Source organism: Bactrocera neohumeralis, chromosome 3 (genome assembly GCF_024586455.1).
Source record: "Bactrocera neohumeralis isolate Rockhampton chromosome 3, APGP_CSIRO_Bneo_wtdbg2-racon-allhic-juicebox.fasta_v2, whole genome shotgun sequence".
NCBI classification, from domain to species: domain Eukaryota; kingdom Metazoa; phylum Arthropoda; class Insecta; order Diptera; family Tephritidae; genus Bactrocera; species Bactrocera neohumeralis.
The window spans coordinates 77,642,278-77,667,120 of record NC_065920.1 but is presented as its reverse complement, the minus strand read 5'-3'; the positions used below and the strand labels follow the sequence as shown (position 1 = coordinate 77,667,120).

The following is a 24,843-nucleotide window of genomic DNA, read 5'->3' as shown; positions in this document are numbered from 1 at the left end:
TTCCCTGCTCACCAGTTTGTTTATTTGCTGTCAACAGCGCTCAATCCGCTGCTAAACTGACAGTGAAAATGAGCGACTTGTATCGTCTGCACTAAACTAGACACAGCTACAAGCACTACAGCTTCTTTCATGCTGCAAGCTGAGTCAGTGACTGCTGCTTGTCGCATCCTTTGCGCCCAGCATGTCTATTTAGATATTTGCTCCTCCAGTTGCAGTTGGTTGCCTGCAATGCTTGCAGTTCCTTGCATCGACGCCACGGCGCTTGTGTGAGTGGTATCATGTGACCCTACGTCTTGTTGACTGACTATGTGGCAGTAATTACCACACAACATGCTAAGCCAATTGAAGCGGAGTACGATTTGGGCAAACTTCACTTTGCAAGTGCAATTTGGTGGCGTCACAAAACCGAACGTAGTGACGGGGCGCCTGCAGCGGTAAGCACGCAAGATGGAGCGTTGACTGTGATAGAAGTTGCGCAACAATAACAAAAACAACAGCCTTGTCAAATTGTCACTGCAGTTTTCAATTGTTTTTTGTGGCTATACTCAAGTGTCGTTAAACAACGAGTACACAGCAGCAACAACAAACTTATTTGCCAGTGCAAGTTCATACGTAATAAAGCACAGTGGAGTCCACAGACCCAAAGCAAGCTTTTGTATGCAAGCGTGTGGTAATTTGTAGCATTCAAGCAATTAAAGTTGCTTTTGCGTTGCATATAGCCTGGGGGCTTGTGCCACTACAACTGTTGTTGTTTTGTGCTTTGCCAATGCTTCTCCCTCAAATGTTCGATTATTTTGGCAATTTTGCCGCATTGCTGCCAAAGAGAATTTGATTTTTGAAATAAACACGCAGCGGGTAATTTCCGGAACACGAAGTGAAAGGTTATTAATTCATTTCGTATTTTGTCTATATTGCAGTCGTGGAGCTTCATTTAACCAAAAAAAAAAAATTTGAAAACAGTTTCAGCGCTTCAAAAATGAATGAAATAATGAAGAAATTCGCTATATTTGGAAATTTTTGTATTAAAAAAGGAAAGAATTCCACGCAAGCCACCGTTGAAATTTGTGAAGCTTACGGAGACGATGCTGCATTAGTTCGTGTAGCACAACAATGGTTCGCTCCCTTCTGTTCTGGAAATTTCGATTTACACTGATGGAAAAACGTCTCTAGTGAAAAATTGCAAAAAGTGGTCTACCAAAATGATCATATTTGGTTCATTAAAGCTCATTATAAATATAATAGAAAATCTGTTGAAGTTTGATTAGAAATACGAAAAGACTTTTTCGACTACCCAATATATATTTTAATTTAAGTTTTCATATATTTCGATAAATCGACTGTATAAAATTGCCACACCCCCCATGTGCCAGCGCATACAACCATATATTAACTATTCAGCCATGCACACACTAACACAAGTGCATATGTGTGTGTATGTGTCTATTACTGCTATTACATTTGACATGCAAGTGGCGCTATTTTACAAATTGATTATTGCACTTCGCCGTGCTCTGCTCTTTCTCCAGTTCATTGCAACGGCAATGCTGTTAATGCTGTTATTGGTGTTGCTGGAGCAGCTGCCTTTTAGGGTATTTGATTTTCCAACTGAGAATTGCTGACGAGATTTGCAGGGATTTGCAGAAGAAATGAGCAAACGAAGCACTCGTGTATTTGTGCTTCACGTGCAGGAAGCGCTAGCACACAGCTGCAAAGAATTATAATCATGTATATGTGTGTGTGCATACAGAGTTGCATTCTGTACCATGCAGGACGCATGGAATTGTTCATTAGCTTACCTTTAAGTAAACGTATGTCTGTATGTATGTTTGTGGCGGATATACTTACACAACAATGTTGTCTTACAGAGCAATCTGCTGCCAAATATCTCCATAACTTATGCTTTGGCAGGCATTTTCAGTTAGCCGACCAGCAATTTGCGCCGTAGAATGTTTGAGCGGTAGCTTTGAACAGCCTGATAATTTTACATGTGTATCGTTTTGTTAGGCTCAGCGATTTTTGAAAGTGGTACACTATTTCAATTCGGATAGTGAGTGAAAAATTGTTTCCTCTGTAATTGCGGGTTTTCAAAGTACTACTTCGGACTACAGTCGGAAAAAAATTCTTGTTGCCATAATTAGGTATATCTAAAATTCAGGAAGGAATAGTAGATTCAATTTTGTACCGTTATATTTACTGTATTTCTATATTTTTATTAAGCGTTATCAGCGTATCTAAAGCTTTAAGCAAAAAGCAAAGAAAAGAGTAAGTGAAAAAGTCATGTGAGTTTAAAAACCATACAGCTTCCGATGGTTGCGTTGAATATGTTCTTGCATCAGCTGCCCATAGACGATTTCATACGAAAATTAGCAAAATTTTCTGTTATAAGGAGTTAAGAGATTGAAAGGGGAAGAGTTATGGACATTGGGTGAAAATGCGATTTAGACGTGATGAATCCAAAAAAAAATGTAACATAGGGTCGTAGACATACACCGAGGGCCTTGTTATCACTCCCTCTATATGCCTACCAAACTGAGACAGCATCTACCAAGCGGAAATACTGGACATAGAGGAGGAATGAGAAGTTCTACGCAATAACTACGGGAAGACAAATGAAGCTATCATATATCATATAGAATTGCTTACCACGTTATTATTATTACAATGTTGTTGTCCAAGTCCATATCATCTAATTCGAGCCAAAAATATTTGGTTATCATTGAGTGGTAAGGATTCAAATTCATAGTAAAGCGCCGGTCTTTATCATCACGGAAGGAGTACGGCCCAATGACGCCGCCGTCCCATAAACCCCACAAAACCGGAAATTTTCGGAATGTAATGGTGACTAACGCATAGCCATTCAGCCAGAAACGTCAAGTGGCTTCAGTTCTTGAGTCAATTTGATCTTTGAAGAATATGAGCTCAGATTTTTTCGAAAAAATTCACCACAACGACGTCACAGAGATGCCCAACGCTTAAAAGCCGGCGTGTGACAGAGACTGATTTGGGTCTTCCTCAATTGATGCGCTAGCGGCAGCAATATTCTCGACTCTACGGGCACTTCTTTGTCTCACTGGCATGGAAATATTTCGTACTGAGCTTGTGGATTTAAATTTTTCTACTAGACGCTCAATAATTGATTTGACGGGACGATTATGATTGAAGGTAGCGCTCTTAAAGTTGAGGCCACTGACTCCAAATGTCGATAGTAAATTTTAATAATTTGGACTCGTTGTTGAATCATATATCTTTCCTTTATCAAAGGATAAACCTTACTAAAAAGAAATCTTAAAAGAGCGGGAAAAATATGGCTTCCTTTGCTGTCCCTGTCGGTCTACTTTTGTAGCTTCGCTATTGAAAAACCCGTTATAAACCGTGTTCAATTCATAACTCGCTCGCTCGATTTACTCGATCTTAGTTTCCATGTGCAAAAATTTGAAACATTAAAGCGGTACTGAAGTATAGCCGCCAACTTGCTCAACTCTAGTTCATTATTAATATGACAGTTTATTTGGTTAAGACTACTTGAGTTGAGTATTCCATTTGGTAAATATCCAAAGTTTGGCACACCAAAAGAATGACTTTAAGGTTTGCTTATAAGGAAACATTATGTAATGATCCACAGGAAACATTATGTAATTTCGTAAAATAATTTCTAAATACCAGACAGCATTTTAATTCGCTTACACATCTGCACTCGTTCGTAGAGTTCATTGAACTTGCTAAAAGTAATGCAGTAAATTAGAATAGAGTGTGCACTTGTTTGATATTGAAGTCATATAAAGCTCTTGCCACCTGCAAGCGGACGCGCCGCAAGGTCTCTACGCATATGCAAATGGTTATGTGTGTGTTTATCCTTAACCATCAACCGTGTATTGGCGTAGTAGCTCAAACGATCCCTCACCAATATGTTTAGCTGGGCGTTACACAATTTATTACATTTAAATGTCGATAAGCAGCAGGACCCCAACAAAAATAAATATGCCATATTCAGATTAAACTCGGTACTTTGTACATACGCAGACCGTTATGTTATACTACGTGTAGCCATCAGCTTTTATATTGCCCGTGCGTGGGCGTAAGCATAAGTGGAATGGTATAAAACGTGCCGGAAGTGCCTTTAAAATATATCTATCTATGTATGAGTTGTGAGTGTAATGGTATGCATAAATAAAGGCTCATATAACAGACAGCTAGGCTAGGTAAGCAGTAGCAACCATCCAGTTGCAAGTTTAAAGCCCGCCAGGATATTACTGATAAAGCATACTCACTGATAGATGTATATGTGTGTGTGTGATTATAATAAATTTCCATATGAGCTTGTATGTGTGTGCGAGCATTTATTTATATGCAGGCAGACATTGACGGCGACACATGTTCGTATTTATTTATTACAAATGATATGTGAAACAATGCTCGTAACGAATATGCACAACAACAACAACAGCAGCAGCAGCAACAGCTATTGTCGTAATAAGACAAACGAACATGAGGAGCTTTTGTGGATGCCCCGAGCGGGCCGTATGAGGAAGACAAAGCACACGTAACATTCAGACTGGCAGATCAACCGCACGGCGTTGAAGAGCATAAATGGGCTGTAAGTGAGGCTGTGGCAAGGTGTGAAGAGCAACTGCACAAGCTGACAGATAGACGGAGCAATATGTTTGTGTATCAAACGGACAGACAGAGAGACAAAACGGAAATACATCGGCTGAATGAGCGTTGCGAAATCAGAGTACGCCTCCGTAATACAGACAAACCATAGTATATATTATATATATATTATATATTATATATAGCATGTATATGCATTTTTATGTGCGGCTAGGCATACAGCATATGCTGGTGATTACTGCTGGCTGTTTACATTGTCTCCAATGTTATTGTTCATTACAACTATTGTTATTTTTGTTTGTACTTAAAATGGCACACAACATATGTATGTATGTGTAAGTGTGTGTTTAGCTGGCAAAACTCAATTCATTGGGTGTGGTAACAATGCAAACTTGAAATGAATCAAATACAAGAGGAGACGTATCAACGTGCAAGGGCTCGCTTACAAGCTTCTCATCTATGTATGTATGCATGTATGAGTGCAGCTCACAAGGAAATAATAATAAAGTAGGAATGCAAATAAAAACGTCTGATCGAGTAGTAAGAACTATAAATCAGGAAGCGATACAAATAAATTATGAATATCAATGTGATATGTCTGGGCGTTTTAAGTGTGCTGTAGTCAGTCATGGCGTATGAGTAACAAACGATTTAAATTTGTTGAATATTGCAGAGGATTTTATTAGAGTTGGGCTATAGCAGACTGTAGTAGTGTGGAGAAAATGCTTCTTAAATTGAAGATTAACACACAGAAAGGTGTTTTTCGAGACGAAAGCTGTACAAACTAACGGGTTTCTAATAATCTTCAATATGAAACTGCAAAAATTTAAAAATGCTTGTTTATAGTAATATACCGTGTAGTTTTTAAACTTCAAAAAACGTCACAGACTCTATAAATAATCTGCGCGATCAGCTAAGTCGATTTAGCTATGCCCAACTGTCTGCCTGACCATCTGTCCGTTTCTATACACTGCAACTAGTATCACTATTTTTAAAATATCAATCTGAAATTTTGTACAAGAGCTTTTCTCTCCCAGAAGTTACTCATATATCGCAACCGACGATGTCGGACCACTATGGGATATGGCTGCCATACAAACTGAGCTAGCGGAATTCAGTGTTTGCTTGGAATTTTTTTTTTTATTTTAAGATATATCATAACGAAATAACGAAATTTCACACTCAGTATCTTTTAATCCTATGTTATTAGCACTGATAATATTTTTCACATCGGATCACTATAGCATATAGCTGCCATACAAACTGGTTGAGTAAAACCAAGTTGTTGTATGGAAAACTTTTTTATATGATAATATAGCTTCACCAAATCTGCCATGAATTATTGCTGGGAATAGCGGTACAATTTTAGAACATACTGTTAAGATCGGGAAACTATTGCGCATAGCTGGAATACAAACTGACCGATGAAATTTAAGGTAGAGATTTTTTTCCTCCATTATGCTATATGAAATACACCTGTGAAAGGAATTCTTGCTTTGGTGCAGTCAAAGTTGATTTTTTTTTTTTAATTTCTACTTAAATTTGGGCTAAAGCAGGATGTCAAGTTTGAAAGTTTTTTACTTTAAACAAGCGGCATTTGGGAGGCAGGGAATAATTTTCTTTTTGTTGTTAGATACGCCCTTAAATAATATTAAAAAATATTTTTTTGGAAATAATTAACCTTGCACTAATCGTAGCACAATTATCTAGAATAAACGTCACTCAATAGTCAATGTTTCCAACAGCTTTCAACTGCTGCAATTACTTCTGGTAGTTACACCATGGCGTATGAGTGCTCTAACCTTACCCATTCACACGTTTCTATTTAGTACCATCAAACGGAGTAAAATCAATTTCAAACTGCAGTCCCCTCGGCTACCGTACCTTGTACCGTTATATTGATTGTAGTGCATAATTGGAAACAACTTTTTCTCTTTTCTTTGCAATGAATTTTTGAAAAGCTCATTCTGCACAAACAGTCCGGCAGCACTTGCTTCCAAATACACACACACGTACCGTACAAACACAAGCAAAACTATAACAAAGCAGTGATATTCTAAATTGAATGAGGAAGTTATTTGCTTACGCTACTTTGTTGTTGTTGAATGTTTGCTTGCTATTGTTTTTTGTGTTTATTTAGTTTGCTTTGCAGCACAACAATGCAATGCTCTTATATATTTATTTTACCCTAATGGACAATTCAATTTGTTGCTGTTGATTGTTGTAGCCGAACACGCATCTAACGGCATCCGCTTTAAACATTATACTTACGGTTATGTTGAAATTTGCGAGCATTTTATTTGAAAGTGATTCCATGCACATTTACACAGACAGACGCACGCCAAGCCTATGCGAATTGTGTGAATGCTCCCAATGGGGACATTCAAATGTCAGCATAACAAGCGGATCGGCCTCAAAGAGCAAACAAAGGAATTCTATTTGTAGTTCAGGAAAAGACACACTGAAATATGAAGTGTGAATTAAAAGATAAAAAAATCAGAGAACAACAAATAAATTTACGAAAACGAAGAAAATTCAGAAATTCTTAACAATATATAGTATACATACGAGTATATGTGAAAATATTCTCTCAAAATAAAGCTGAAGTTGATCTTAAAAAAACTTTCAGAGATATGACCGTATTTGTAAAATTATTTTTCTTCTTCTTTTTTACCCGCTTATAGATCGCTTACGCGGTTATAGCCAGCTAACAACAGCTCACCAGTCGTTTTTCCTTTTCGTTGTTTGGCGTCAATTGAAGATGAAAAGTGCAGCCAGATTCTCCTCCACATGATTTCTTCAAAACGGAATGGAGGTTTTCCTCCTCCGCTGCTTTCAACGGCGGGTACTTAATCGAAAACCTTAAGAGCTTGAATATTCTCATCCATTCGAACAACACGACTCAGGCAGCGTAGCTACTGTCTCGTACAGCCCATCGTTCCACCGTCTGCGGTAATCGCCATTGCCAATGCGCAAAGGAACACAAATTTTCCGCAAGCACTTTCTATCGAACGTTCCCGACGCCGACACATCAGATGTTCTTACCATATAGTAGGACGTTCGCTGAGAGAGGACTCTACTTTTCAATTGCCTACTCAGTCCGAAATAGCACTTGTTGGTAAGAGTGATGCTGCCTGGATTTCAAGGCGATTATTGTTGTTGGTTTTAGTGCTCGTTCCAATATAGATGAAATTACTTACAACTTCAAAGTTATGACTGTCAGCAGGGGCGAGAGAACCCATTCTCGAATGTGATGACTGTTTGTTTCATGACAGAAGATATTTCATCTTTCCTCGTTGTACACATATTCGCTTCTTTGTTTAACCTGGAAAAATAAAAACTGACGACGCAGTTGTTGCGGCCAATGATATACGCCAGCAGCTCTTATAGGAGATTGTACCTTTTCTATTAAGCTCTGCATTATTTTCTCCAGCAAAATATTGAAGAAGTCGCTTGATAGGGAGTAGTCTTGACTGAAACTTCGGTGGTGTGGTCCATATTTCATACACGGAACCTTTCCAAGATATGACGCAGGGTAAATATTTGGTTAGTGACAGATCTTTTAGGGCTAAAGCCACACTGATAAGATATCGGATTGTTTGTAGCACATTATCTAGTAAGCAAAGGCAATTTTTTTGGAAAATTTTGGTAAACTTGGTGTGCTGGCTAGTATTGATAATACATATGTCAGATTATTTAAACCACTAAGAGATGGTCTTGAAGCAGACGGGCTTTAAACGCGCTTCTCTCGAAACGCTGTTTTCAGCGGCGATGAAGAACATTTCTCCTACACGATTAGTCTGTTTGACTTAAAGATCTCACGCGATCTTCTTAGATGTATATATTTCTTAGGCAATGAGTGAAAAATAAGATTTTTGGATTTTAGACAATTTTACAATATTAAACCGGAAATTCTTCCTTACCTTATTTCAGAGGTTTTTCTGAGGTTCACGACTTGGATTAATTTAATCCAAAATTTGTCAAAATGAATCGTCGATTATATAACAAAAACGCGGTTTTCTGAGTCGATATAATCCCTTAAGAAGCTATACCAGTGTGACGCTTCAAAAATCGTTTTTTGTTTTGCTTTCTCCATTGTTTATATTTCTAAAAATATTCTATGAAATAGGCAAGGTCGTGTTCGACTTGAAATTGAAACAGATTATTCTTAAATATATTCACTATACCATGACTTACGATCTTTTTGGATAGTCAATTTGCCATTAAAAAAACAATGAAAATTTTTTATCTAAAAAACAATACTTTTTTCAGAACTACGCCATGTTTTTAACATTTGATTTTTTCAAAAATCATAGGTCATTGTAAGAAATATCTCCTTTACATATTATTTACATAACTCCGTTATTTTTCAATACTTTTGTAAAAAAAAATCTTAAAGTATTGCCAAAAAAATCTTTATTATTATTTTTAATGGGTTATACTGGTATAGCCACTTAAGTATCTTATTCATAAAACTGAAATATTAAAATTTATTTTACATCTTATTTTCTTACAGTTTACACCCACTGCAGTTCATCATGGTACAGATCACTGCCATAACTAATCAATAATTGCGCTAATATTAAACAGAAGATATCCAAAGTGTACTAACATAAGTCATCATAATAACCAAGAACCAAAACCAAAATACTATTTAAAACAGCCATCAACATTCCTAATATAAACATTTAATATATAACCACTGATTGCTATTCCAAGTAATAAACTGGATCATTGGTATTTTTAAGTCTAAGCGTCAAGAATAATCTACACTTGCAACAGCACAAATTAGTTATAAACAAAACTTACGGAAACCTAAACTGTAAGCCGGAGCAGCAGCATAAAACTCTTGGGTTGTAATTTAAGTAAACAAAAAAGGAACTCCGAAGAATATATAAAAATAACGCTAAGTATAATTTACTAAAAATGAATTCGAAATAAAAGTAACAAACTGAAAGTGGAGAGAATTAATAAATATTTCAATACTCGCCATAAAACTTAGGCAGCTATAAGCAGTACAATATCGTACCAAATACAGTAGCAACGCGAATTTTATTTTATGCAGCACTGAGACACACATCAACGCACTAAAGCTGCAACAGGAAGTGAAAGCTTGTTTTGCGAAATCAACAAAGCTCTGCCACTAACTGCAAGGAAGTCAATCGAGGTTAAATCTGCGCAAATGCGTAAAAATGGTGTCGATCGAGGACGAAGACGATCACAAACGCCATAATGTGAGTAAAAGCGCCAAAAATGCAACGCTGCGAAAGCTTAGCGCAGAAAACGGTGAAAGTGCGAAGCCTAGAATAAGGAAAAGTAGCAGAAGTAGCAGCAACAACAAACGCAATGTCACTTATTTGCATTTTTTACGCAAAACTCGTAGAAAAAGCAACAAGCACAGCTTTAAAGCAACCTCGCCTACCACAAATGCACGAAAATGGCAAGCGTTAAGCGCATATTTGCAAAAGCTGCTGGTCGCGCATAAGAGGAGCTACAGCGTGGCTGCGTCAAGCTTTCACCACGCGAAAAGTTTAGAGAACTTGCATTTAAGTGAAAGCTCTGCCGCAAAATGCATAAGCAATATGAGTATATGGAACAATCACTTGAGTTTAGAAGATGCGAAAGACAGTGATGAAATGAAGCGAGTATATGGCATGGCGCGTAGCAAGAGTGCGTCGAGCTTAAGCAGTAAAAGTAGCAGCACTTCGCAGCCACAATCGAGTTGTAGTGGTGAAATTGACAGTCCCGTGAAAGCTGAAGGAAAGCACAGCGGCAATCAGAGCGGGAAAAACTGTTACAATGCTGGCCATAAGCGCTGCAGAATCGACTGGCCTGACAAAAACCACAACTATATAATTATAAGCAATAACCATGAACCAAATGGCAGCTATATTAGAAGGCCGCAATTAACCGAAAGACTGTGCACACGCAAAAAAAGACGCTTGCGGCGGCGTCGAAAAAGAAAGGACACTCATCGTGCAGAAAACCTAATTCATTGTCTAGACGTAGCTAGCGAGCAACAGCTAGTAAACACATCTTCATCAATAGTATCGACACTTAACGCACAACAGGAATCACAACAAACTTCAACTGATTCACAAGCACAACCAACAACAATAGCGACAGCCACAGCGCCAACGCCAGCAAGCACAAATCACAACATGCTCGAGAGCATGTCAGCAACCGCTGAGTTATTGTCGTTGGCAAAAATAACTGCAGCGCAAAAGTATATGTCGCCAGCTAGCGAGACACTTCCAAAACTTAGCAATTCTCTTAAGCACCGCAATAAAAGTTGCTGTAGCAGCAATGCAACTACTGTGCAACAGCAAGCAAAGAGAGGCAATAAAGGTGCAACAATAAAAGCCACGCCGTCAGCTTCATCGGCAGCACTCGCCGCAACGCCTGCCATACGCTTGCCGGCATTTTATGCAGCCACCACGTTGCGCCTCTTCTTAACCGCATTGACAACACTGATTGCCAGCACAACACCCACGACGTTCACAGCCACGAAATACTCATGGATATTTTTGTGGATATATGTGAATTTAACTGCTAGAGGTGAGTGCACGATTTAGGCGTAACTTTTTTTATAAGAAATTAAACATTTTATTTAGAAGAGTTTTTTTCAAACACAGTTGATGCTCAGAATTCTTTGATTTGAATCAAAAAGACAAAACCCCTAGATTAAGTGGAGTGGAGCTAAGAGGCCGATCCAAACAGGGATTCCATTATATACTGGATCATAAGACCCTTAGAAACCCGAAAACTTTTCTTTCACAAATTTGTTGAGACGGCTAATGTCAATTTCGGATATATCTTCTAGTTTGCTAAAGGTTAGACTATCGAGATGTTTTAGCATCATTCGTGCAAAGGCTGGACGATAGTGGAAAAAGTGCACAGATTTTTCTACATCACCCTCTTCGATACTACTTTGACAACTAGGGTCCGTTTAGATTCTCAGCCTTACCGGATGGATGCCTCTCTGGATCCCCTCTGGTCAGCTCAACGGATTACATTTTCCGAGGATTCCGTTGTGGCCGGGTAATAATATAGAAATAGAAGGAAACGAAAGGAAGACGAGTTAGCCCGCTCGTGGATAGTCATGAGTGCAATTGATGTAAGCTGCGCTAGACCACTCAGCTCCTTCAAAGGTTACTTGCAGCAAAAAACTCAAGAGGAACAACTCAAGACACACCTTAAAGTCACTTTGAGATTATTGATGATGGACCGAGCAAAACGCTTCTACTTCTAGGCAAGAGAGAACTTAGTACAATTGTACGGATCATCACAGGGAACCCCCTTTAAGGAAAAGGGAAAAGTAGAATAGGCAAAATGCAGGGAATATATGAGCGATGATGAAACGCTGGAACAATATCTTTGTGAATGTCCAGACATCAGCGGGTCTAAACTTAAAATACACTGCTCAGCTGGAGTGGAGAAAGTCAATACTTTTTACCAAGTCCATTTTTATCCAGAAAGATTTAATTTTATAACTACACGGCAGTATAATAGGTCTACTGGTGACTTATGTGCGGCCGACTACAGTCTGGAGCTCTTGTACCTCCCTTTTTAACCAATCAGCTAAATGACAATTTTACGGTAAAACACCTGAAAACGCTTAAAGATCTCTCTTCTAACTCAGTAAAGCTTTGCAGATCTTACATTCCGGCACTAAATACATTTCAAAGGTTCTGTTGTAAAGATTTATGGGATCACTTGCTCTGTCAAGGTTCTTAATATGCAGGATTTTTAAAAATCTTGTTCGAAATTAAAATCTTTCTTTATATTCATTTAGTGACCTTATATCATAATATTGGGTAGTCGAAAAAGTCTTTTCGTTTTTCTAATCAAACTTCAACTTTTTATACTCTCGCAACATAGTTGCTAAGGAGAGTATTATAGTTTTGTTCACATAACGGTTGTTTGTAAGTCTTAAAACTAAAAGAGTCAGATATAGGGTTATATTTACCAAAGTGATCAGGGTGACGAGTAGAGTTGAAGTCCGGATGTCTGTCTGTCCGTCCGTCCGTCCGTGCAAGCTGTAACTTGAGTAAAAATTGACATATCATGATGAAACTTGGTACACGTATTTCTTGGCTCCATAAGAAGGAAGCTGCATCCAGACTTTTTTTTAAATTGAAAATGGGCGTGGCGTCGCCCACTTATGGACCAAAAACCATATCTCAGGAACTACTGGACCGATTTCAATAAAATTCGGTATATAATATTTTCTTAACACCCTGACGACATGTACGAAGTATGGGTGAAATCGGTTCACAACCACGCCTTCTTCTCATATAACGCTATTTTGAATTCCATCTCATGCCTTCGCTGTATAATATACATACATATATGTACATTAGGAAATGAAAATACAATTCAATACTCACAGTACACAAATTGATCTAATCTAATTAATTTTACAGCAAAATAAAAAAATATGTAAATGACGGATAATGAAATCTCGATTATCACTTTATCATGCGAGAGTATAAAATGTTTGGTGACACCCGAACTTAGCCCTTTCTTACTTGTTTTTTTTTATATTTATACAAACAAAGAAATAAACAAATATGTACAAGTTTCGCCGACCACTTTTTGTCATTTTGTCCCTAGAGAGAAAATATAGTGAATTTCAAAATACGAAAAGACTTTTTCGACTACCAAAATTATATATCTGATACTGAATTCGTTAAAATCTTCCGCAGCAATATTAAATCGTAAATAACCTGAGCCCCAACTATCATTTGGTTCACAACAACACTCAAACTATGAATGTCAGAAACAGTTATCTTTTTGACGCAAAAATCACACGAACCCAGAATAATACTATGCTACTACATTTCATTGTTGTCGTGCGCTTAAAAGTAGACTAGACAACCGTCAAGTGCACTAACCGACCGTGAGTTCCACAAAACACTACTTTTTCACACATTTGCTGTCCTAACTGACTAACCGAAATTTTACAGTTTTATATGTTTTTTCTGTCACATGAAACTGACAGAGCGCTTCGTTGTCACATTTTATACATTTTGCCCATTTCGTTTTTTAGAATTTGTTATACTTCGCACTTGTTGCTGGTTTATTTGTTGGTTGCATGTGGGGTCCGCAGCGCAGCGCCAAAACAATGGCAGCAGACATCGCATGCACTGGCAGTGTTTATTATTCAAGGGTGTCGTTACAGCAGCTCGCATTGTCTAGCACCGCTTGTTGCCACAAACACAAACACCTACACAGCAGTGTTGGCGAGTGTGTTTCTGCCACCACCCCCCCGGCTATGAACTCATGCCAACGCATATTGGCCTTTTTTCTTGGGATGGAACGTGATTTCTTTGGCATCTTCTTCCTTCCCGCCTCAAACAGCATGGCAGTTCAGCGCAGTCAAGTTGGTTGAGGGTCTCGCCTTTGTTATTTGCTCGGCGCTCGGCTGCACCGCACGTAAATTACCCTGAAGTGCACTCAAGCGCCAACGAGTGCAACTCAAGTACTACAACTTATAAGATTCGCCTTAAAAGTCTCTTAAATTTTTAATTCAATACGAATTTGCATTGTGTCAAAAGATAGGCGTTTAGCAGCAGTGTGCGGCTGCGGCGCGGGTGAGTGAGCAATTTGCTTTCTACCGAAGCAAAACAAAGAGTGCGAGAGGCTGTTGGAAATCGAACTTGAGCGGGAGTGGTTGAAAGGCGTTCAATTGGAATTTGCCACGCGCCTATTAAGTTAAGGCAAAAGCGATGAAATGTTGATTGGAGTTTAACAAAGGTTTTAAAACTCGAAAGTTGGAGAGATTTTTGCCATATTGTGTGGTGAAATTTATTGTTATAAGGTGACCATATGTGTTTGAGAACTTATAGCAACTTTGGAGTACATTTCAAGATTGATATGCTGATAGAGTCAAATCCATGAACTTGATAAATAAATAATTTAGTAAACTGCGTGTGGCTCAAGTTTCTACAAGAAAATCTGAGAATGTACATATGTTGTTCCGTCCAATTTGAATTAAATTTATGATAAAAGTACTTTATTACATAAATAGAATTTATATGTTCATGGCTTAAAACAGCAGTATACCAAAAACTATACCCAAATTATAACCAAAACTATACCCAAAACTATAACCAAAACTACACCCATATTTATACCCAAAACTATACCCAAAGCTACACCCAAAACTAAATCCGAAACTATATCCAAAACTATACCCAAAACTATACCCAAAACTATAACCAAACTATACCCAAAAGAGTCTCAGTGGCTTTTTAAATTTCTGTTTCTATTTCCTCCACCACACCCTACTCCTTAACTCGGCATACCCCAATTCACGACCTTCAAGGACAACCATTTTTAATAATTGACTAATCCACACCCCTGAGCTCAAACGCGCTGACCTTAATTCGGCATAAGTAAATACCTAACCAAAGGCGTTTTTAATTATGCAGAAAGCTGAAAATTTTATTCTTTCAGCGTGCTGCTAATAAATTCCAAAACAAACTCCTCACTCACGCTCCAGCGCTGCGAATAGTTGTGTAAATAAAAAATGTGTCCTATTTCATTGCTGGCCTGGGTACTTCAGTTCGCTTCAGACGTTGCCTCAGCGCAGAACTAATTACTTTTAATTTCTTTGTTATTATTATATTAGCGCTGTGATTTGAATCTCCAGCATCCCTCGTGTGGTTGTAGCCTTGAATATTTCCAAATATTTGTTTTGTGTTGAAAATGCGCACAATCCAAAATAGATTGCACGCGTTCATTCATATCTTTTTCTATTTCTATCCTCGGCATTTGAATAATTGGAATTATATATATATTATATGTATGTGGTGGCATATAATTTGTTGGAAAATTAGGTTAAATAATTATATATTTAAATACATATTCACCATGCCATCTCCAGCAGATCGCTCATTGCTCACAGCGTTTACACACAGTCAGCGAAAGCTCTTCATTTATTAACGAATACTTCTTTACTAATGTGTATATATTAAAACTGTATATAATGCCTCCCGTTTGTCTGTGTTTGTGTCATAGCTATTTGAAAAATTATTTAACGCTGCTGCCAACCAATGAAAATATATAAACAAACAGGCAGTAAAAAATAAAAAAAACAGTCCGCTTTAAAAGGCTAGTGCCACAAATTTGCGCCCCGCATAACCATTGAAGCGCCTAAGCCGCTGAATGACCAATGGCAATTCGACGCAATTCATTACTGACCCATTGACCGCGCCATGCCCGCTGTTTAGTCTTCTGTCGTGGGGTCGTGGGGTTCGACCAAAATGAAGTTGAGAGCGGTTTTCCGCATTGCGGTTCGCTATGCCATTTGAAAATTTATCGTTGTGCCTAATTGGTGAAAGTGGAGCAGACACATTCGTATTTTACGTTTTTCCTTTTTCCTTTTTGGCAGTAAAATTAAATGCAAAAATATTTAACTGTTGTGGGTATACATATAGATGGCAAAATATAACTTGAAGCATGACAAATTTGTATGCCTTAGAGCTGAATTGAAAGTGTTCCAGCTTTGGAAGAAGAATCACAATTTCTAAAGAAATATTTGTCATACTACTTGAGCTTAGTTTCAATTTTTAAGAAGTAAATTAGGTTAGGTTAATCTGGTAGGCGAATGAGCCACGCAAAAACCAGTTTTGGTCATTTGCTATACCAGATACAATGCAGATACTAAGGAACAGAATATACTAAGTAGAGTCCCTCTAAATTTAGTTAGTCCCGTTAGTTGGCCAAGACTGTACTGCTCTTTCAAGTTTAACTGAAGCCATGACTATTAGTTAATTACTTCAGTTTTGGAACACTACTGTTACAAAGGCACCACAAAATAAGTTTAAGGTAGTGTGGCTGGTTCTCAGAACAACAAGCTCCTATTTAAGGATGGAAGGAATTGAGTAATATGAGAGGATCATCTCATCATACCTTCAGAAACTTCGTAAAATAGAAAGCTTAGAATTAAATTTAGTCTCAAAACTGGTTAGTTTGAGTAAGGTGGTTGTTGTTGTTGTTGCAGCGGCAGAATTCTGCCGAGTTGACCGTCCTTGGCCGGATAAAAATCCGGGTTCGTTTCGGTTATGTAGACCCGACTGTTGTAGGCTCGCTATAAAAGTAACGCAGTATACCACTTGAACAGCAATGAACGATGGTCCTTTATGGTTTTTAAACGCCCAGATATTAATCACCATACTATTATTTAGATCGGCGCAGCGCTTTGATCCTACTACAAATTTATGAAGGGTGCTTGATATTAGTCTTAGGTACTTTGCCGTATTGCCTGAAAGTGTGACATGAGAATCTCAGTATTTCAAACTCAATCTGGCAAAAGCTGTAAAGTTGGAAAGAAGGTGTCTAGATGTTTCCATCTTCTCGCTTCCATACAGTTTTGACAATTTGCGTGCAACAAGACCAGAAACCTCTTCGCCTGTGAGCCTATTGGTTAGTGTCCAGGCAGAATACCAAAAATGGCGAGATCGTTTCTAAGAGATGACTATCATTTTACGGAACTCTTGCACGATACTTATGGTCAGCAGCAACTCTCAAGGCCGTACAAGTTTTGGTTGTTGACCGTTGCTTGGTAAGCTGGCGACAGATCTATAATTTTAGCGCTATAGCATAAGAGAACAGCGGAGTACCGACTCGTTGCCACTCTGATTAAAATTTATTAAAGGTAAAATCCCTAGCAAACTTGTCCGCATTGCCGTAAAATATTGCAAAACATTAAAAAACTTACTCCTATGTAGCATAAAATGTTTAGCTGCCGCTGTCAGATATAACCCATATATTAGGTTTCTACTACCCCGAAAAATCGAAATTAAGTTTTTTATTTCTTACGAACAATTTCATTATATTACTAGTAAGTAGAAGATATAACCAATATACAACCATTTGATAACCAAAACTCAAATTTTGTTTCAATATGAGTGATGTCTATTATATCGTTCTCCCTTCGGCTGTAATCTTATGAAAAGTGATGTTAAGTTAGGTGACGATATACTTTATGGGGTATCCGTCGCTTCTTTTTGGGTATTACAAACATCGTGGCAAACTAAGTATACCTTTTCAGAGGAAACTTAAAGAAGTTCAGACAATGGAAACCACCTTCGAATCGTTTAAAAATAAAATGTGGAGCATTTATGCTTCAGGAAAGTCAATATATTTCTATTACGAGTTATGAATATGTATACTGAATAAAGGAAAAGCTTTCAGTTGCTACAGAAAACTTGCCTTATTTTGTACTGTTGTCAATATTATAGATACAAAAATATGTGTCTTTACCAATACATGCCTAAACAGAAGCAAATTTGTATACGCTTTCAGGCCGCACTGGCCGCAGACTCCTACCTTGCCTGCAAGCCTATATACACACACACGTGCTTACCTGTGTATATTGGTAATTTATAGCTGCCAGCAAAGTCGATATATACAGGTTCCGCAAATGCATTGAGTTAGCATTTGAGAAGTTCATGTATTTATCGAGACATACGTATTACTCATGCATATATCTATGAATATTTATGTACCCTTATTAGTTGGCCTGGCAGCGTACTTATGGCGAATGCAAACTGCATGCAACTTCAAGTAGGTATGCACCGGCAGCAACTAACAACGTCAGCGTGGAGCCAAGCAAGCATGAAGTTATGCATTATGCACTTGTAATATCCGCCATGCAAATACTGTGAACATATATTAGTTCATATGCGTATAAAATGCACTGTACATATGTATGCTAAATGATGGCAGCTTATTGCGTCGCAGCAGTTGCATAGCCATTCAGGCATAATAAGCAGCTCGAGTGCTGCTTCCCCACCACTTGCGTGCACACTTATGCAAATTCTATTGCAATTAGAAGTTACTTACATAACCATCAGTATTTTATATCACATAGCAGAGCAGTTTATATTTTAATTTAAATAACAATTTCTAAAATCATATACATATACGTGTGTACATAAATGTGGCACATTTATGCAACGTCTTCACTCAGTTAAGTCATTTATGCTGCATTGACCACATCATTTACTCATTTTCTGACACACATCTGGAGCAACTGGAACTATTGAACTAATTTAATTATGCAAATTTCATTGAAATTGTTAATTGTGCATGAAAGTATGTGTGTGTGTGTCTGGAGTATACAATAGTTTGCGCTCGCTGCTTGACACAAAATTCACTTGTTCCCAGTTAATTCTATTTTGGCTCGCGCAGTGAAAACGGCAGTCGGTAGCTGCGTTCTACGCACACATACAGACAAATGCAACTATTTTGATCACAATATTGCCGCCGAAGAGTACACTCGGTTCATGCTTCAATTTTGATAATCCGTAATTGACAGTTTGAGCGTTTTGAGCCGTCTGACTGCTGGTAAGCAGCAATGCACTCGTGCAAAAATGGCATAATGGAACATAATGTCTCTGTGCTCTATTAAGGGATATGATAGGACAGTAAGTGATTTGAATTAAGTTAATGGAAGATGTAGGTTTTTGTTCAAGCTTAATGTTCTAGTTCAACATTTGAAATTTGTTGAATCAGGAAGTGATACTTTGCAATGCTTTTGTTCTCAAATATTTTGTGCTACTATTTCGGCACATTATTTAAACTTTTTTTCTGAATGGCATATATTAAATATGAGATTATAATTTAATTATGATTAAACACTCGCAACGTGTCCATCTGACTGTTTGCTGGTGCACACTTATGGTATTGCCATGAAACTTTGTACACAAGTTCGATCGGTGAAATATTCCATTGCCCTAACCTCGAAATTGCGTTAAATTAAAACCCAGAAAGTCCATTATCAACATCCAAATTAAATGCATCTATATTAAAATAACAGTGCAGCAGATGCGATAATATTGGGTTGTCGAAAAAGTTTTTTCGTATTTTGCCAGTAGATGTCGTTACAGTCGTATATCTCCAGTGTTACCAATCACATTGTGTCATACCAGATAGTGTTTGAAACGTGAGATTCCCATTTAACAAAAAAAAATTTAATTCGGCGAATTTGAAAAACAGTTACAGCTGTTCAAAAATGAGTGAAAATAGTGAAGAAATTTGCTATATTTTGAATTTTTTTTATAGAAAGGGAAAAATACCATGAAATTTGTGAACTTTCCGCTTGATTTTAGACAGTTTATTTGACTCAATAAAAGCAAAATACAAATACAAATTTTCTAACCACTAGCATAATTTTCATCAAATCCGTCTAAACTTCAACCACTAACAAAAGATTATTATAAATATCTAATATTAAAGCGTTATATGATCTGTCCCATTCATATGTAGTTTGTCAAATACAAAATTTTTTTTTTCTTCGGAATATTTGTTACCATAATGCTCCTTCAACAGCTGAAAATATGCTATTGATCTTTGCAAGTTATGAATACTTACTTTTTTTCAATTGTTGGGCTTAGGTAAACTAAAATGTATACATATACATAAGCTACTTATTGATTTGAAATCATCCTAAATGAGTTATTTTACTACAGTGCTGTTGCTGGTTGCTTAGTTAAATCCTATCAAGAATTATAATATACATTTGATTTTCAACCAAATTTGTTATCACTAAGAAAATCAATAACTGTTCAATTGTTCAAATTCTGGTACGCCTGAAGTATTACTGCGCCATCTTGTTTGTCAAACTGCAGCAGGCCGTCGTCACACCCCCGTGCACATTTCCATATATACACAAGCAATCGGGTATTGTTTTTCAAAAAGATGTATGTACGTATGTATTTAGGTACATATATATGTTTGTATGCATGTACCAAAGTGTTCACGCGCTTGTCAACGAAACGATGTTTTTTGCCGCTATTTCGTGTCAAAGCGAGCAGCTTATCGCTACACACACACACATACACTAAGATATACTCGTATTTCCTAAAAAAATCACTTATACACACTTATTTTAAGAACATCGCATTGTGCGCCACTCTCCGAAAAATTTTTCTGCTTTCGCTATCTCACTGCTCCGCGACGTGTTCTTCCTATCACTAAGTTAACGTTAATTTTATTTTATTAGGCGGTACTTAACTCCAATGATGCGTTCACAGCAATTTCTTCTCTCTGCTTTACTCTTTTATGACCATGTTTTTATTATGCTTTGGCGAACGCGCGCGTGTGTGCGTTTGTTTGTTTGTAGAGCTATTCTGTCTTCAATATTTTTTCACTTTTTCTTTATGTGTATGTACTACTTTGCGCTAGCTTCCTGCGCTTTGTTGTGCCGCCAAGGGAAAATCATGCGGAAATTATATTCTCGAATTATTTTGTCGTTGTTGTTGACATTGTGTGTATTGTGGCGAAAAAAATATATGGTGGATTGTAGCGTAGACATATGTATCTACATCTGTGAATGGTGAAGATGATTTGAGAGAAGTTTTGGAGTAGTTATTGCGTGCAATTTCGTTCATATAAGTGTACTTTTGTGACAAAATTTTATTTTCAAGGTCCGATATTTATCAAAAATATTGGCTATGAAATCTTCAAATTGTGTTCTTTGACAAAAATAAATTTGTAATATATGTATAAAAAAATAATGCTCCCAGGAACACTCTGATGAAAAGTAGAAACTGTGTTCGAAAATCGTCATGTTAGCATCAGAGAGTAAGCAGAGCTCCCAGCATCTTTTATGATCGACTCAACACATTTTGGTTTATATTTTGGGTATGAAGTGGAAGTAGTACCTGAATGCGCTGTCACTTTGTAAGGAGTAATCCGTTTCGAGGTTCACTACTTTTGTTTTAAGAAAAACACAGAAAATTCAAATTTAATAGGAATGCTTATTATCTTTCGAAAAAATATTGTTTCACATTTAGTTTTTGAAGACTATCTCTTTCAAATATTGACCGCGACAACATCTTAGATTTTCGATGGCTCGTTTAGATTCGTATTTGGCAAAGAGGGTATAGACTGTTGACTTTACATAGCCCTACAGGAAAAAGTTTATATGAAGTCTCAATAAATCCATTGATTGATGGGATGTGTAGGAAGTGGTGCCGCCTTGTTGAAACCGAATGTCGCTGAGATCACGGGCTTTAATTTCAGATGTCAAATAGTCGGTTATATGGCGCAATAACAGTCGCCGCTAACGGTTACGTTCTCACCCGCATCATTTTTGAAGAAATATGGACGGATCATTCCACCAACACACAAATCACACCAAACCGTTGCTTTTTTTCTGGAAGAAATGGATGTTCATGAATCTCTTCATCCCAAATTGCGGAATTTTTGCTTGTTTACATACCCATTGAGTCAGAAATGGAATTCATAGCTTGTCAAAATTTGGCCCAAAATTTGGAAGGTCGAGGCTTCAGATCTTTCCCAAGCTTTATTTTATATGCTTTCAATCTAAAGTCTATCTAAGTAAATTTTCCTAATTAAATTGAACGATTTGTAAACGTTGTTCAAGGGTAGATCTTTCCATGATACAATGCCAAACAATATTGAACAAAAATAATATGACAACTTGACACGACTCACGCGTGATCTGTCAAAAAAAGTACTTCTCTTTGGATCACCCGTTAGTATGACTCGGACTGACTTTTTGACTGAACAATAAACGTGAGACATAACTCAGCCACTGCCAGATTTGGCTCTGTGTTACTTCGAATTGAGTGTGTTATCGAATATGCCATCAGTCATATGATTCAGTATATAAAATTCACCAGACAAACATACTTTTGGCGTTGTAGACAAACAGCTCCCAAACACATAATAATTTAGATATGGAGTTCAAACTTCACATGAAATAAAAAAACTTCTGCTGATCTAGGAAAACAAGTTGTATCGATTCGGCGCGAGTACATTAAATTAACCAGTCCGTTTCATATCTGATCTTGGATGTATGTATTCATTTTCTCTAATCTCTTTTTTCTGTTTGAGATTAGTATTTAAAAGTATAAAACGCTATTAGCTGGTAGTTCCGTAAGTCTGAAGTAGATATTGACTACTTCGCTTATTTGAATTTATCCACTGATGATTTTGGTTAAAATGTTACAACTTTTTATGTTCGGGCTTTCACCATTTAAAACATTCAGGCGAAGAAGTCTTCGTTTCTGTACAGGCGACCTTTTTTTTCTTCAGTTTCGCTTTTAAATTGGCAACTTTTTTCTACTCTCTACTGCAGCAGCATCCTTTCTTTCACTTTCGGTAACGCTGAGCTGTTAACGCTCTTAAGTGTACACGTAAAAAATGTTGCTATTTTTTCTAGCGGAGCATTCACTCAAAAGGATAACTGCTTTGAGACGTGCACCGTTACCAGCTATTTGCTTGAAATAAACAAGAGCATGTGCACTTTACTTCAGGTTGAATCTCTTCACAGCATTTGCTTGTTTTCGTGCTTACGTTTTCACTGCTTACGCTCTTTCTTGCTGCTTGTTTGCGTGTTGCAGCATCGGCTGCCTTAATGCTGATTAAAAGCGGATACTCAGTAATTTTTTGCTATTTAAATTTTGGTTTACGCAAACAGAAATTATTGAGGAAGAGAAGAAAAACGAAAACAGAATTTTTTCTTTTTTTTTATATTGAATAGGGTAGAACGGGTCGCTCAGAAATTCGATCTGAAATTTCGCACACGTTCTTTTCTTTTCAAGAAGATGCTTATATATCAGAGTCGCCGAAATCAGACTACTTTCGCTTATAGCTGTCATACAAACTAACCTGATAGTTCAAGTTCCTGTACGGAAAAATTTAGATTTGACAAGCTATCTGCACGAAATTTAGCATAGATTATTTTCCAAGAGAACGGTACAATTTTCAAATACATTGTTCAGATTGGACTACTGTATCATATATCTGCCATACAAACTGACCAAACTCTCTTAAGCTCTAGTTAAGTTTTTTTCTTGTTCTATAATGAGGAAGCTTAAGGCTTTACCCAGTTTTGTACAAACCACGCAGGTAAATTGCAGTTGCCCAGGCACATGAATGCATTTAAGCGCTTTTAAAGAGTTTCATTTTAATATCAGTGTCTTGGAAAACTCCACCGACTGGTTTGGCTTTACTCAGCAAATATTAAGGAATATATTGTTGCTTTGGAATAAATACCCTTAAGTGATAATCGTATTATCTACCAGTAAAAGTATATCTTACTAGTACTAGTTCCTTGCTTAACACCTTTCCAAGAATACACAGCAGCTTCGTGTCTGTGGCCTCATTTGTTATGTCACACAGAAGTCTCTATAACCTCAACACCTCATAAAGACAACAACAACAAATTTCTAACCTGCTACCCAACTCCTACCCATCCTCTACCCACTTACTACCCATTTATTACCCGATTATTTATTTGAAGCTTTTTAGGCACTTTCCCTCATTAATGCAAGTCGCGCACTTATCGCTGTTTACACCACACTCTGTCCACTGGATTTTTATCTGTATAACTGTAAATATGCGTAAAGGCGCGTACGTGTGTGGGCGCAGCCGTTAGTGTTTGCGCTATCCACCAAGCATTGCGGTGTAATTTATTATGATTTGCGTGAAATTAATATTTAATTTGCGCTATTGCGCTACTCACCACTGCGACGCTGCTGCTGCCGCTAGCACACGGCTCAGTATGTCATAAATTTGCGTATGCCTTGGCGCATACGTAACGCGGCGTTGAATTGTGAGTCCACTGCGACTTGGCATGCTGTGTGCTGTGGCTTTGCGCGGTCATTAGCCTGCATGTAGAAAAATCTCTGAAACACACACACATACACATGTGCTGGGTGCTTTAGTTTAATTGAATATTCATATAATTTTTGATTCATTATTAATTTAATTACAAGAACCATAAATATTTACACATTTTAATAAATTAATTAAAATTAGTGAACCGCCGTTTGATTACAATTGACCGATTTAAATTAATTTTCGGTTAATTTGATTGTGGCTCACATATTCAATATTCATGAGGTGAGAATTGTAAATAATATATAATTGTATTTCGCATTTAAATTATTAATTATGCTTTGAATAACTAAAATGATGAATTATAACTTGATTTATTTGCCTTGAAAAATAAAATTAACAGATTTGAAAAAGAAAGAATTTTAAGAGGATGCGGAGCTCACAGATATTTAAAAGCAATTTTCTGAAAGTTTAGAACCTATTCTTTAGTGATTCTATTGTTCATTCTTTAAAAATGTATAAATATACCTTTAAAATTTAAGAAACAGTAAATACGATTTTTTTTATTCCCAATTTTTTTTCTTCTGCTAAGGCCGGTTTGAGGCTAGGCACACATACATATAAACAAGT

At 37.2% G+C, this 24,843-nt stretch overlaps 1 protein-coding gene across 2 annotated transcripts in view; it reads left to right on the top strand.

Annotated features, from left to right (window-relative positions):
• Positions 1 to 24,843, top strand: part of LOC126752494 (neuronal acetylcholine receptor subunit alpha-7) — a 239,320-nt gene that overhangs the window by 89,365 nt on the left and 125,112 nt on the right. For both annotated transcript variants that reach the window (XM_050463330.1, XM_050463329.1), the window contains exon 3: positions 9,128 to 11,169. In XM_050463330.1, coding sequence (XP_050319287.1) covers positions 9,804 to 11,169 — 1,366 coding nt within the window. In that variant the 5' untranslated portion in view covers positions 9,128 to 9,803. The remainder of the gene's footprint in view (positions 1 to 9,127; positions 11,170 to 24,843) is intronic.